Below are 15,395 nucleotides of genomic sequence, written 5' to 3' on the forward strand. Positions count from 1 at the left end.
CCGCAAGGGGAAGCCGCTTCAGTTCGAATTAACGAAAGTTCGAACTAACGAAAGTAAAGGAGAGCAACAGTACACTGCGATTTGGAAGCAGTAGGGCACGTCAGAAATTTGGCGTGTCAAAAAGTGATGGCGTGTGCCCGCGGCACACGCCATCTTCAAGTCGAAGCTCTGGGTCCGACTGTGCCACACCACCGATATCCACCAAAACGAATGTTAGCCGAGGCTTAACGCCATCACAATGAATCGCGACGGCCGATACCGCCTAAGCTGAAAACAGAGGTGCACAACCGATGAAGACTGCCGAGACAAAGACGCTGAACATGTGAAGGTGCCGAAGGCCCTGATTCGTTGATTCTTGATTGCAAGCGCAGCTTCGACGTACTTGGTTCGCTGTGTTTTGGTGCTTGCCGTGCCATCTCCGCACAACATTAGCAGCTGTACAAGATTTTCAAAGGCTCCAAGATTCGCAACGGGCAAGAAGTCTCGGAGGTTACGTAGAACGGAGAGGCGGCAGCCGCTGCTGCCTTCTGGCTGACCCCGCGTCGGTTAGATTTTTTTTCCGATTTGGCCTTCTCTCGCCGTTCTCTCCGTTTCGGAGGCAATACAGATTTGTGTGTAGGCAGTTGGCGCGTTTCTCTGGCCGTGTGCCAGGCGAGCGTAGTTCGAATTATCCGTGAGGGGACCTTCTCGCGTTCGAATTAACGGACTTTTTTATACATAGACTCCTGTGGAGCTTGGCCGGACCAAATCGTACAGTTCGAATTATCCATAAATTCGAATTATTGAAGTTCGAATTAACGAGCTTTCACTGTAATAATAAAGAAAAGAAACTAACAGTCGACCTAACATGATAATCGATTAGATATAACGAAGTAATTTCGGACTGGCGAACAAACATTTCTGTGGCTTAGTCCAATAACAGAGGCTCCGAAAGACGTAATTACAGGCACAGATAAATCTAGGCCAGGATTGTGTAGTGGAGTTCGCAATAATGTTTTTCTTATTGCAGAAAAACGCCTACAGGACAAAACAGAAATTGTCTACTGTCTCCGCTTCCCCACAGAGTGAGTCTAATGGTGAGGGAACCAATATACAGACCGGTGTAGCATATAGAAGAAATTCAGCGTTGGTATAAGCCCGATGAACCCTTCAAGTTTACGTGTTTGGCAAAGTTCTCTGTGCCAAGGGTATAGAAAAGGTCGTGGTAATCCACCGTTAGTGATTGCGGAGCCCAACGATGCCTGTATAATGACACCCCTGAATAAGAAACCCAGCAGAAGTGACATATAAGCAGAAAAAGGACGTTAGGGGAGAATAGGGCCACTTATAATATGCAATTTCATTCAAAGCTAGTCCTTTATAGGCAGGTATGCAAACTATAAACGGATACTTCTGAAGTATCCAGGTAGTAAAACGTTAGGGGAGAATAAGGCCACTTATAATATGCAATTTCACTTAAAGGTAGTTCTTTATAGGCAGGTATCCAAACTATAAACGGATACTTCTGAAGTATCCAGGTTGTAAATGAATGAAACGTCCTCACAATATGATATTCGCGAGATCTAAGCAGTAAGGGATAAGCGCAAATATAAATAGTCAGTAATTATCACGGTTGATGTAATTGATGAACTTGATTTGCTAATTTGCGCAGAGCCAACACCACTGCCACAAATTTAGCCAGAAAGATGGATATGAAATCCCGCTGCCGAAGAGAAAACGTCCAGTGAAGGCAAGAGCATAGTATGCCTACACCCACCGTGCCTACACCGGACTTTTCTTCCCACTGCGACCCATCCGTCACAATTACAATATTTGTCGGAGGACTCTGCAGATGATATTGTAATAAAGGGCCGTGCCTAGGAATAATTTTCGGAGAGGGTTATGCGGGGATATAGCGGCAGTCATCTTGAAATCTATTCACTTACTTTTGCGCATGAATTAAATTCAATTATGGGGCCATAGTTTGCGGAGTATGTCTGCTCTTGACCAATCATCATCATCATCATCACCATCATCATAATCATCAACAACAACAACAACGCAAGGCTGGGAAATGAAAACTTTTTGAAGACGTCATACTGGTGACTCAGTCTCTCAAGAACGCCTGCACTCAAAAGAAAAAACCGTGCATCTCGTTCTTGTGTACGAGCACTGGCTCATACCCACTATGGGGGATTGGTCAAGAAGGAAGCGATCCTGCACGAAAGAGGTGTTATTTCCCGTCTTTCTTATCCGTGTCTTTTAACCACATAATTACTTAACGGCCAATAAGTGTTCGTGGCGCATACCCATGGTGTATGCGCCACGAACACTCAGGACAATTACAACCGCCACCACCTTTGTTTTCTTTGTTTGTTTTGCACCCCATGTCCTCTCGCAAATCATCCTCGTAACTTAAAGCTTCGTAGTACGTTCTTTTTTTTTATGCAGTGTTTCCCGCCGCCCCTTTTCCGCTGCAAGTTGCCCGCAACCGACGCAACGGGTACGGTAAAATAAAAACCGAAAACGAATGCTCGACGAAATAGCCGCAGGCGGCACAAGCCGCAGTGGTTTCGTATCAGCCGAAACAGTAGGTCACCTAAACCACATTTATGCATACCAAAATTTTTCTGTGTGATCTTTCAGTGAAAAAACATAAGAAATTAGGACATTGGTTGGGTTTGCGAAACCGTTTGTAGAGGCGTCGGCTGGATCAGTTGATGGGCGGTGTTTTTGACGGCGTTACATGAGATTTATTCATTCATAGCAGCACAGATAAATGTGTCTACAGCGAGGACGTTTACCTGGCCCCTGGGCGATGTGGCTCTGACGGAGGGCGCCGCTCGGCCCGGTAAGCAGAGCCTTTTCGCTACGAAGCGATCCTCGAAACCTGCAAACATCGTTTGCATCCAACCAACCTAAGCCTAGTTTTGACTGATCGACAAATCGTACGCGAAATATGGGCGTTTCACGCAGGTTTTCGAGACTGGTAAAACTGCCGTAATGTCCGCATGCTTCACAACTTTCGGCCATAAGGTTATCGCAGGCGTCAGTTGCCATGCACCGCCAGAACTAGCGTCACTAGTACGATCGATTTTGCCGGCTTCGCTGATGCATCCGTGCTCACATAGTCGTCACCATTTGTGTCAGTTTTTCCGGCAGATTTAGCGGCGATGGTTTGAGGGTAAGCAGCTGTTCTCATCGTGTAGTTTAGCTGTTATGTAAAGGTCTGTAACGCAAGTTCTGATTATAACAACGCGGTAATGTACCGAATTGTTCGTGAAAGGTGCGACCAGACGACGCAAACTTCAATCAATTTCGCTCAGCTCATAGCTGTCGTTCGCGCTGTGCGCCAACGTCGCTCGATTGCATCCACGTGACCCGTTTTCCTGTTTGCTTATCCTAGTGGTGAACTGCTGTGTCGTAGGTTCAGAGATGAGCGCTTTACTAAGGCAACGAAACGGATTCGTGTGGTATCGTTTATTCGCGAAACTTGAAGTTATGCTGCGGTTGGAAACATCAGGTCTCCCTAAATCCACATAGGATCCAGTTGAGAGCAACGTTCGAACAGAAGAAAAATAAGTGCTTTATCGTTCCGCAACTAAGTGTGGCGAAAAAATAAATAAATAAATGAAGAGCAGGGAGCATTGAGAGAGAGGAGAGCGACTGCAGTGACCTTGAAGAAAACTGGTGCGTGAAACTCAAAAACCTTTAGGTGTGAGCCACACATCAGCGTTGCCACTAGTTTCTTTCTTTCTCGTTACGAAAATAAGCCCATGTATATTGCAAAACATTTGGTGTGGCCTGGTAAAAGCATTACTTGTTATTGCCGGTTGTTTCAGTATTTTTCATTACAATATAGCAACATTGTTTCAAAGTGGTGCCTTTTCACTGGTTGATCAACAGTGGTAGGACAAGGGATGTCACTGGACAGCATCTTAAAAAGTGGGCTTGTCTTTGTCAAAGTCAAAACATCAGTTCAAGTGTGTCCCGTCTCCAACCACTCTTCATCATTTCAAGGCTCTGTCTGCCTGTGATAATCGGTCTCGCTTGGCCTTGCATTGGTTGTGTGATTCAGTGATGGAGCGGTGCTATGAGTTGGTGCGTTCGGCAGGGTACTGTTGCAGTAGCCTGTAACTAAGCAAGAGTATTTGCAGGGTTTTGTGTATGTTTCTCGGCGCATTTAATAGTAGTAAATGCATGCAGTATTGTTTCCAGGATGTGAACTTCTGCTTGTCAAGCTGACTGCATCAGCAACACAATGGCAGGGTTCGATCCCTGGGTGATTCCGGCGGAATCTCGGGCGAAATTTGATGCCCAGTTCCGTCAGATGCAGCCTGCGGGAGGCTTTATAACAGGTGAGCCAATCTGAAGGAGAAGCTTCGTAATACCAGATTTCTCAAACTATGTACCACTGATTGCATGGAGGCTTTGCAGTACATCGCAAATGCGGAACACTTGTAGAGGCTAGCAGTTTGTTGCCTCTTATGGTGATATATGCTTTATTTGCTACTATGCTGCTCAGCAGGCAATACTTGTGAAGCTGTTGAAGTTGTGTTGTCATAAAGGTCTCACTCTTTTTTCACAGGGCAGTTGTTTTTGATCTGCAACGCTTTATTCGTAATAACTACCTCTTATTTGACAACTACGATTTGTGGTCATAAGCTTACACCAAACGGTACATTGTGTGTACACTGTTCTGCTTCCAGTATCAGACACACAATGTTTTGGTTGCAAACACAAGTGGTACACTGTGGCCGCTATTCACAGAAACATGTTACTCTGCTCATTTAGTGCTAAATAGTTCATATGTGCAATGCCTTCCATCTAATAAATGCATCACATCTTGCAGCATAAAATTAATGCTACATCAAATTACATGATGCATATCCATATCTTTCATAGGTGATGCACTAATTTTTTGTTTACATGTGCGAGCAGTTAGAATTATCTCTCATCCTTTGTAACATTGCCCTATGTATGAGACAAAGTACAGAGGCCGTTGAAATTTGACAAAGTGCAATGTAAATGTTGTTAGCTCAAGTAACTTTCCATTGTGCTTACAGGTGAACAAGCCAAGAAGCTGTTCCTTCAATCTGGATTACCACCTGCAGTGCTTGCCAAAGTATGGTAAGTAGGCTGCTGCTTAAGATGAAGTATTGAACATAATTACAACTCGGGCATGGTTTCAGTCAATTCCTCTCTACATTTTTGCAGCATGTTACCTTGTGACACCATGTTGGGATTGATGAATGTATCTTGCTCTGTGCTTTCGTAATACATCTGCTGAACAGAAAATGGATTACACTTAGTATTTATAACCTATAGCCTTGCTTCTATATATCGGCCACTTCTCACATCTGTACATTTGCATGCTTTATTTCTTAGCTTTCGAAACACACGCCTTGTTTTTTAACATGCTTCCAGTGATATGAAGTTGTTTTGTAATGTGTACTAATGTGGCTACCTCCTTCCCATGGCATTACATAAAATTCATGTGCAGAACTGTTGAATCGTGCTCATAACATGTGATGTTAGTAAGTAAAGAAACAGGGCCGTATTGTCTAGAGAATTAACACATAAATATCACTATTACTTCAAATCGCTCCTCCTTTTATCCTAACCTTGATATGCTAGAAAACAAGGCATCTTTTGCCAGTGTAATTTTTTTGCATTATTCTTGAACTTGCTGTTCCAATCTGCCTATAGTTCACAGAGTTATGGTGTTCCCTTCTACAGGTCCTTAGCAGACATGGATGCAGATGGCAGGATAAACCAGCATGAGTTTGCCGTGGCCCTGCACTTAATCCAGATGAAGCTGAAAGGCATTGAGCTGCCAGCAACTTTGCCAGCTTCCCTCCGGTCGCCAACGACATTCCCTACTGCAAACTTTGCTGCCGCCTTTGGGCCCCCACTTGGTGCGCATTATTTTTGGTCCATTTACTATGATTACTGTACATGCTGGAGCATCCTGCATGGTTGAAATAGTTCCATGGCCCTGCAATACAGCCTCTGCTGTTGGCAACATGTGGATTTGTCATGTAAAAATAAAGCCCCTGAATTTTAGCTGGTTTGCGCGTGTAATTGACCAAGTTGATGATGGGTCCAAGTGTCATGCTTATATGCTACAGGCTCTGTCGAGCAGTCCAGCACTTCATTCTGCTTGACCTATGAACACATCTCAACTGGACGTGCTTGCAGATGCTACACAGACCTTGGTTGACTTCGTTTGTCTTGTGCCTTCCAGGACTGTTAATCTGATGCTATTGAAAAGATATGGCCGAATTGCCTATCCTTGATGCTTCACCCTTTCTGTTTCTCTACTGCAGAGTCCGTGGGTTCACCGGTGGCTCAACCTCTAGTCAACACAGTAGCTCCTGTTCCAGGTCCTGCCTTTCCCGTGGTGCCCTCTCCTCCCACCTTGGCTGGCACTCCCCATCCGGCGCCACTGGGCATTCTTCCAGGGTGAGTTCTGTTGTAAGAGTGTTGCAGTCACCTCTGTGAATCATGATGGTTAGCATAAATAACCAGCGCTGTTTAGTAATACAGTCCAACCGCTTTGTGTCGTATATTCGCCAACTGTTATCGACATTGGCAAGAACATGTTAGATTTACTTCATTATCTAATAACTAGTTCATTATATTGAGGTTTGACTGTGCCTAATATATAGTTGCTAATAGTGTAGCTAATTAGCTGGTTGGCTAATAGTATAGGAGGTCTACGGGCTATTGCATCGCCTACGGGCAACAAAACTAACTATAAAATGCAACTTTCTTGAGCTCTGCTACAAAATAACATTTAAGCCCTCGCTGTAAGAAAAGCCAAATAAACAGCAAATTCTATCATCTCCTCCTTTTTCTTTTTTTTGTAGAAAGAGTACTATTTTGCAACAGTCATTAGCAGGTGACAGGTGTCGACTGTTTTCATTTTGTTGCTTGTTGGTGGCATGTCAGTCAATTACTTCTCCCCCCCCCCCCCATGTTTATGTTTGATAACTAGTAGAAAAGGTGAAGGTCAAACTTTCATTTGTCAAATTTAAGCATAGGAGCCTCGATGCTGGATATCGCTGTGATGTCACAGATTTCAGTAAACTTCTTGTATTCAGTCGCATTTAGCATTGGAAGAGTTTTCGAAACTTGCTAGGTTGAGTTATTGGTTCCTTTGGAATGTTTTGGAGTTTGTCTTTCATCCTTTAACTGGCAAGTTAAAAAAGACTTGACCTAGAATGTTTCTATTGCTTTATTTCTTCTTGATATTGTCCAAATACGTACCAAATGAAGTATAAGAGGGTTTCTCTGAAAACTAAGTGACATACAACGGGTTGAAAATATTGTTGACCAGCTGATTAGAGACCAGTGTATGGTCCAAAACTTTTTTGGTACTTCCTTTGACAAGGCAAATGTGTGGTTTTGAGATCCACCTCATAAGAGAAAAAGAATAACAACTTTCCTAAACAAAGAAAAAAAATTTCGCATTAGCGATAATATGACCACCACGTCTGCTAACACGATACCAACAAGGTCTTCGAGTTTGGTTGTCATAACATCTGCTGCTGCTCACGGTGGACATTTTTGTGATTGCCACTGTTGAGCAGGTACATAAATTAAGGTAAATTGAAAGGCACAGACTATTATTTAGTATTGTATAGCTTTTGCAGTTATTTTTGTAAGGCCAACAATATTGTTGAGCTGCCAGTTAAAGGTTTAATGATAAACAGTTAACTAAGCTCGAGTAGACGCTGTCAGAATTTGATGCCGCAGCATTCTAGTGCCGAAATCTCGGGATGGCGGCACCACTCGTTTTTTGTATCTGCATTTTTTTCCAGCTTAGTAAGTGTTCTCACATTGTGGGAGTGTGGCCTTTGCTGTTTTAGATGCGCGATCTGCTACTAATGCAGCTTAATGTTTATCTTTAGTATCCCTTTTAATTTAAGCTCAAGTTATGGGATTGCAGTGTGGCATCATGTCCTTTCTGTGTGGTTCCTTGCAGTGTCGGTGTTCCGCCCAAGCCACCGGCACCTGCATTCGTGCCACCTGCTGCCTCCACGCCGCCTTCACTGACTGAGTGGGCAGTGCCGCAGCCTTCAAAACTCAAGTACACCCAGCTGTTCAACACGCACGACCGAAGCCGCAGTGGGTTTCTCGGCGGCGGCCAGGCTCGCACCATTCTACTCCAGTCAGCCTTGCCTCAGCCTGTTCTTGCCCAGATCTGGTGAGTTGTTTGTTGATGTGACATGCACCGAAAGATCAAGGAAAGGAAAACTGCTGGTTAGGTTTTGTATCGCAGTGTTTCAGGGGTAATGGTTCATTTTATTTCTTGCAATTTGTCCAAGGTGCGAGGAGAAAGATTCGGTAAAAAAGAGTGTTAGGGCACTTTGACCATCCCCGTGATCGCAAAAAGAAAGGAGCACAGGCTGCAAGCAACTGTGTTGTGGAGCTAGAAACTTCTATTCTTTAGCAAAGTTGTGTTGCAGATTGTGTAGTGGTTTTGAATATCCCGGCAAGCAAGAATTGCAGTTTCATTTGTGTCTGAAGCCATAGAAAAACAGAAATCTTATTTCCTGATCCACAGATAATATCTGTAGCAAACGTCTAGTTTAATGGCATCTTACCAACATGACCAACTTTGCATCTTGCTATGCTGTTAACACGTTTTAAAAACCTGGTGCTTCGTCTTTGTCTTCGCAGGAACCTGTCAGACATAGACTCTGATGGGCGACTAACATGCGAGGAGTTCGTTCTTGCCATGCACTTGGTGGACTGTGTGAAAGCAGGGGATGCGTTACCAGCCAAGCTTCCTCTGGACTTAATACCACCTTCATACCGGCGCAAGCGGTCAGACAGTGTCCAGTCCTCAGGTGCGTGTGCTTCTTGAGAACCATTGTTTCTGCTTCCACTGTTTATTGCTTCCTCGAGCATTTCTGTGCACATTTTGATTTGTCATCACTTCCCATTTAGTCTGCTTCTGTACCATCTTTTCTTGTCTTAGTTTTTGTCTTAGTTTTCTTGCCAGTGAAGTGTTCTTGTTGCCCTTGGCTGCACAAACTTCATTTGCACTTAAGAAGTGTGTCTAGTAGCAAGGGATCTTTCTACATTTAGCAGAGCATTTGCTGCCGTTGTGCTGTTGTGCTTTATGTTCAAGCATCTCGCTGCAAAGACGAGGTTTTCATACTGTGCTAATATTTGTCGGATACGCAATGTTGCCTGGCCTTGTGTAGCTGTAAGAGAGCCCTTAACAGAGTGCATTGTTGCTTGAAAAGTGTGTTTCAGTTTGTTTGGTCAGTCGGGCTTCTATCGAGGTCTTTTAGCATAACGCATCTGATGTGCTGTCTTGAAGTACTTGTGATTGACTGCACTTTCAGGTCCCGCCAGCTGCAGCTTCTCAGCGATTATGCTATTGTGCTGCTCGACACGAGCTCATTGGTTTGATTCCCAACTGCAGCAGGTGCATTCAGAATGCAAACACACTTATTTACTCAGCTTTAGGTCCACGTTAGAGAGCCCTAGGTGGTTGAAGTTAATTTAGAGCACTCCGTCATGATGTCAAGCATAGCTCTATGTGTTGCTGTGGGACATTACACCTCCTCGTTTGATTCGATTTTGATTTGATGTCAGGTCCCATGCCAGAGTTACTGGGTGCGCTGCCAGGTGAGATGCCGCTCGACGACAAGAACATGGCCACCTTTGAGGACAAGCGGAGGGCCAACTTTGAGAAGGGCCAGGCAGAGCTAGAGAAGCGGCGGCAGGCCCTGCTTGAAAGCCAGCGCAAGGAGCAGCAAGAAAGGGAACGCAAGGAGCGGGAGGAGCAGGAGAAGAGGGAGCGCATACGGTACGGCACCGTGTATCCATGTTTGCGCCTCGTTAAAACCACACAGTATTGTGAATGTTATGTCCACAATCGTATGCAGAGAGATCGCCTTCAACCACCAATTGCATGACTGACCGGGTGCCACATGCTGTTTTGTATTTGGCAGCATTTGCTGAGGGACCAACATAAAAAAAAAATATCCAGTGCCACTTGCATTTTACATCTGATCCTTCGGTATACATGCAGCTGATGATATTGGTGCAGTATCACAGGCTTTGCATTATTTGTCTCTGTTTGCGTCCTTCTTGTGAAAGAGGTATTTGTGAAAAGAGCTAAGTGGAATTATTGTGCAGATGTGAACGCATTGTACAAGATTTTTATTTTTTATTTCTGAACTCGGCCACATGTTTATAAAGTACCTTTGACATCACTGGGAGATAGGATAGGTATTTCAAGCTGGCTATGGAAGGGGCGGGGCAGGCACCCATTTTTCTCTTCTGTGCCATTTCCTGGCTTACCAAGTCACTGCTTTCAGTTAGACCTCCTTGGTATCTCTGAAAAATCAACTAGCCTAGTTTAAATTTATATTTTGCTCCATTGTTTCTTTGATGCAACAAACTTGTACTCTTGTAGAATAACTTGTAGAATTCTTGCATTGGTGTGTGACCCTTCATGTCAGGCTAACTTGAGCACTTGAGCTTTCAGTCAACCACACACTTTAATCAGAAAAACTGTGTGGAATATTGGACTGTTACAGTAGTTGCTTGTATTTTCTTATCTGATTTCCTGCAGTGGTGCACAGAATTCTTTAAGCTTTACCGGGATCAATTCAAGATTTAATCTTAAAATCAAGCTTTACCATTACAATTTGCCAAGTGTTGCATTATATACTATATCAATCCAACTGTTCATTTCGTGTCACCTTGAGTGGATGACCGAATCGAGCTAGAACTTGTCCTTTCACCAGATTCTGTATGAGCAAGAAAGTACTTGCCAGCTCATGTCATAGGGAAAAGCCAGCACGCATTCACTTTCCTTTCTTGGCACCAGCAAATGTCCTCGCATGTCGCATTCACAGCTATCACCGTTAACCCTATTGTGATAAGCATGCTGATCTCCCACGTTTACACGATTCTAATGCGCACCTTTTTTGGATAAAAAGTCTGTTCAAATTTGCATGCGTATTGCAATCGTAACTAATTCTACTCAAAATCGAAACTGAAACAAATTCTTCATAAAAGAATGCTCAATGCAAGGTAGCTAGCCATACTACCATCGAACGGATGTTTTCATTTTCTGCCTTGGTTTGGGGCAGTCATTTTGCAGTTTGCTGTACGTGTGGCATTTCTAATGCATTAGGTGGAACTGAAGATAACCTTCTGTGGTCGGTAGACAGCGAAGAGGAGGTGTCGTCAGACTCTCGATAGTGACTAGCTGCTAGGATTTGGTTGTGCGCGTGTTGGTCTGCCTTTGTATGTTCCAGAAAATTGTTTCAACATGGCATGCATCACTCAGGTTTCATTACTTGATGTGTGCAGTAGAATTGGCACCAAGCAAATTTTTTAAAATATTTGGGTGGTAATATAACTGCGTGCTACAATCGAGAACACGGTAGAATCTTGTAAATACAGTATCTCTTTCACAGCACACGTGGCATAGTCTCACTGGAAGTGTATACTGCATGCTTTCAATAATGGATAACCCAAATGCGCACCATTCATCCTTTCCCTGCTACATGTGGTCTGATGTGAGCGTCCTGTTTTGCTCTAGCAGCATCCTATCTGCGCATCCTCACCAGCTCTATTTTGTTTTGGTTTCCTGTTGCTGTCCCAAGTAAATTCGCTGACCCAGACCGAATTTGGCGAGTGCAAACATAAGGTTGCGGAAACCGCAAAAATGGCGTCAGCCACTTGGGCCCTACCGGCTCGGCGTGCTTCGAATTCTCCTACTGTAATGATTTGCACAGTGCTTCGTGTTACATAGATTTCAGCTACAGTTGAGTCTGCCATATGCTTTAGTAACTTTGGATGATATGCTTTTCTGGTTAGTTAGTTTTTTATTGCGCTTTTTTCTGAAGTGTATGAATGAAGTTTGCCCTCTATTTGCCCCTTTTTTTTTTCTTTAGTTGCAAGAACATGTTGCCCTGTTTTATTCAATGTTATTTCTGCTATGTAATCTCCCCCTGAGCTTTCTTAGGGTACTCAAATAACTTGCATGTAGTACAGGTCATTTGGCAGTACACAAGAATAAAGATGCACAAGAACACTCAGTGGCGTTTCAGTTATCGCTGCATCCTGGTTCTTGCACACTGCAAAAGAAGCAGGTACCAATAACCAGCATGCAGATACACTATGCTGTAGCACAGGATCGTGTTAGGAGCTGTTCATCTTCAGAAATGCTGCACTTCATGTGTTCCATTTCTACTTGGGCTCTTACAGACAAGAGCAGGAGAGGCGTCGTCAATTGGAACTTGAAAAGCAGCTGGCTCGGCAGCGAGAGATTGAACAGGAGAAAGAAGAACAGAGAAGGAAAGCACTGGAACAAAGAGAGGTTAGTCACTTTCCCTCTTCTTTGTGGTCGTGTTTTATTTTTCACTGTCCTAGTCACATAAGGTCCAGCACAGAGCAGTCACCTAAGCTTCAATGCTGGGGCTTCAGTTTTCTTCACTACATCAGCTAAGTGACAGCAGCAGTGCTGAGGCTCTCTTCGTCATTTCAACTGTGATGTTAATATACGAGTGTCCTAATCTACAACACACAAATTTCCTAATTCACAGTGTTTTCGAAGTGAATGTTTATCCCCATACCTGAAATATCCTTTGGAATTCAGTCATGAGGTCTACACTTGTGAAAACAATTAACCTTGCTGAAAAAATACTTTTGTTGTTTCTTTTCTCAATTTTTGATTATGATGCTGCATGTTGCAAGAAACATGTTAAAACTAAATTTTATTACACTCAATTTCACTCTGGTCTGACCTTTGTAATGTAAGAGGATGAAAAGTCAGTCTGATGATTTTTGAAAAATTTTACCAGCACAAAATTGAACAGAGCACAAAGAGTATACACTAACACAAGCACAGGACTACAAATGACATTTCTTTGACACTGGGCTACATCAGGCAGAAACCATTTCAAACACTACATTTATGGTACATTTGACAGCTCGCTTTCCAGCACTCTCGCGGTGTTTTTTACATTTGGCTGGTTGAAATCTAGCACTTACAAGATATTTGCCTGGTTCAGCTGGAGACTTGCACTCCAGCTTGGGGCATTCGGAGGCGCTGTCACCTTTGAGCTAAAGCACAATTGAGATTTGCCAATATTCTGGTCACAAAGCTCTTCCTGTTTCCTGTTTCTCTGGGAGCAAATGAATATTCAGTTTGGGCAGGCTTTCTCTGACTTCAGTCTTAAGAGGGCTCTTCGTTGCTTCAAACCGAGTTGGACCACAGTAATAACCAGGGAAATGTACACCCGTGAGCAAAAGTATACGGACCACGGGAGCGCGTGCCAAACTGCATCGAAGCGCCGTCTACCGACGCGGTGCCTGCTGTCGAGAGGGCCACTAGAGCAGCGGTGCGCATGCGCGTCCCATCATGTCTGCTGGCCTGACATGTAGCTTTGCCTGACGTGGTTATGGTGCTCGTAGACGAAGCGTCCACTGGGCGTCGTTTTCTCTGCTCCGTCGCATCTGGGATGTTTTACGCAGCGGCTGCGGCTGGGATGACACGCGCGTCCGCCGCGCTTCGCTTTCATTCTCGTGCACTGCACTGCCGTCTCTGACGCCTTCAGATGACTCGCGCAAAATGGCTTTCTGCGGTGTTGTGTTATCTCGAACTGTTCCAACGTTTGCTGCCGCAGGTAGAAGCAAGGTTTTGCAATCGGTGTCCGACGTCGCGTTAAGAAGTAGAATTGAGTTGCAGGCGCTACTATGCTTCGCCAGCAGCAGGATGCTAAAAGGAGGAATTAGTGGCACCGCACTGCCTTTATTTCTTCAAGCCCTTCAATAAGGCTTGAACAAGAAATGCACGCAAGGGTGTCACTACAGACAGTTGCGGCAACACTGACACATGCACGAGAATATAAAATCAGGTGCAGCTGTGCGGTGCATGCTTCCATGACGTTCCAATTACAGTTGCCCCATTGCGCATCGGGTTGGTATGACCGACCTGAATCACTGGTCGGCGTATCCTCATGGCATCGCGTTACGAGTAGATACCACGGCACCTCCGAGGCGTCATCGCCGCCTATCAAAAATTGACAGCGTAGTGAAATCGTGCATACAGTTGGGAAAATTATAATCTCTGAAAATAACAGCAGCACGTTGGCTCGTCCTAAGTGCCCTCAAGACCAGAGTTTGTCGGTGGTCACCCCGACCATTGATTCAGGTTGGTCACCCCGACCAGATTCGCAAGGTGGTAACTGTAATTAGAATTTAACGGCAGCATGCACCGCACAGCTGCACCTGATTTTATATTCTCGCGCATTTGTCAGCGTTGCAGCAGCTGTCTGTAGTGACACCCTCGAGTGCATTTCTTCTGCAAGCCTTGGTGAAGGGTTTGAAGAAATAAAGGCAGTACGTTGCCGCTAATTCCTCCTTTTAGCATCCTGCTGGTGGTGGAATATAGCAGCGCTTGCAACTCATTTACAATTCTTAACGCGACGGCGGACGCCGATTGCAAAACGTTGTTTCTACCTGCGGCAGCGAAAATTGGAATAGTTAATACAACGCCGCAAAAAGCCATTTTGCGCGAGTCATCTAAGGGCGTCGCAGAAGGCAGTGCGGCGTGCCATACTCCCCCCCCCCCCCCCCTCCCGGGTAAGAATGCGAAGCATATCTCATCGACGCTCTTGAAGCGGTACAAAACCGCGCTGCTCGATTCATCCATTCGTCGTACTCATATGACGTAAGCGTTACGTCACTGAAATCACTATCTGGGCTTCCGGACCTCGTTTTACGTCGGCGCATCGCTTCCCTCTGTCTTTACCACAAATTCTTTTACAGTCCTATCCTTCATCAAGCACCATATATCACGCCCGCGGCGCGCATGTCATACCGGACGAGCCACTCGCTGCAAGTTTCACGACCACACTCACGAATATCAACATTTTTAGCCTCGTTTTTTCTTCGCATGGCGGCAGACTGGAACGGCCTCCCCGCCGCCATTGTCGACATAATCTGCCCATCCATATTTTTATAACATGTTACTGACCATCTCCAACCACATTGTACATGATTTTTCCTTATATGTGTTGTTTGTATTTACATACGTGTATGTTGGTCTACATATATAGGCTTTGATATATGTAAATACATGTGTGAATATACTTGAATATGTATACTATGTATGTGTATATATATGCGTGCTTGAACTTGAACGTTACTTGAACTAGTCTTAATTCGAATCTTGTACCCACCCCTTATCTAATACCCCTGAAATCGGGGGTCTTTAAGGAAAATAAACTGAACTGAACTGAAAGTGTAGCGGACGCGCGTTCCATCCCAGCCACAGCCGCTGCGTAAAAGAATGGCCCACATGCGAAGGAACCGAGAAAACGACACCCAGTAGACGTTCAGTCTACAAGCACCATAACCACGTCAGGCAAAGC

General features: G+C 44.5%; 1 protein-coding gene across 6 annotated transcripts in view; it reads left to right on the top strand.

Moving 5' to 3' along the window:
* Window positions 1-2,535: 2,535 nt before the first annotated feature.
* Window positions 2,536-15,395, top strand: part of Dap160 (dynamin associated protein 160) — an 87,620-nt gene continuing 74,760 nt past the window's right edge. For 2 of the 6 annotated variants that reach the window (XM_065441133.2, XM_065441136.2), the window contains exons 1-9: window positions 2,536-2,830; window positions 4,198-4,337; window positions 5,046-5,109; window positions 5,719-5,897; window positions 6,309-6,444; window positions 7,970-8,191; window positions 8,668-8,837; window positions 9,595-9,808; window positions 12,226-12,337. In XM_065441133.2, coding sequence (XP_065297205.1) covers window positions 4,241-4,337; window positions 5,046-5,109; window positions 5,719-5,897; window positions 6,309-6,444; window positions 7,970-8,191; window positions 8,668-8,837; window positions 9,595-9,808; window positions 12,226-12,337 — 1,194 coding nt within the window. In that variant the 5' untranslated portion in view covers window positions 2,536-2,830; window positions 4,198-4,240. Of the gene's footprint in view, window positions 2,831-3,647; window positions 3,670-4,185; window positions 4,338-5,045; window positions 5,110-5,718; window positions 5,898-6,308; window positions 6,445-7,969; window positions 8,192-8,667; window positions 8,838-9,594; window positions 9,809-12,225; window positions 12,338-15,395 lie in introns of those variants that run through there. The other 4 variants (XM_065441137.1, XM_065441138.1, XM_065441134.1 and 1 more) reach the window with 3 other exon arrangements.

The sequence above is a fragment of the Dermacentor albipictus genome, chromosome 5, assembly GCF_038994185.2.
Source record: "Dermacentor albipictus isolate Rhodes 1998 colony chromosome 5, USDA_Dalb.pri_finalv2, whole genome shotgun sequence".
NCBI lineage: Eukaryota > Metazoa > Arthropoda > Arachnida > Ixodida > Ixodidae > Dermacentor > Dermacentor albipictus.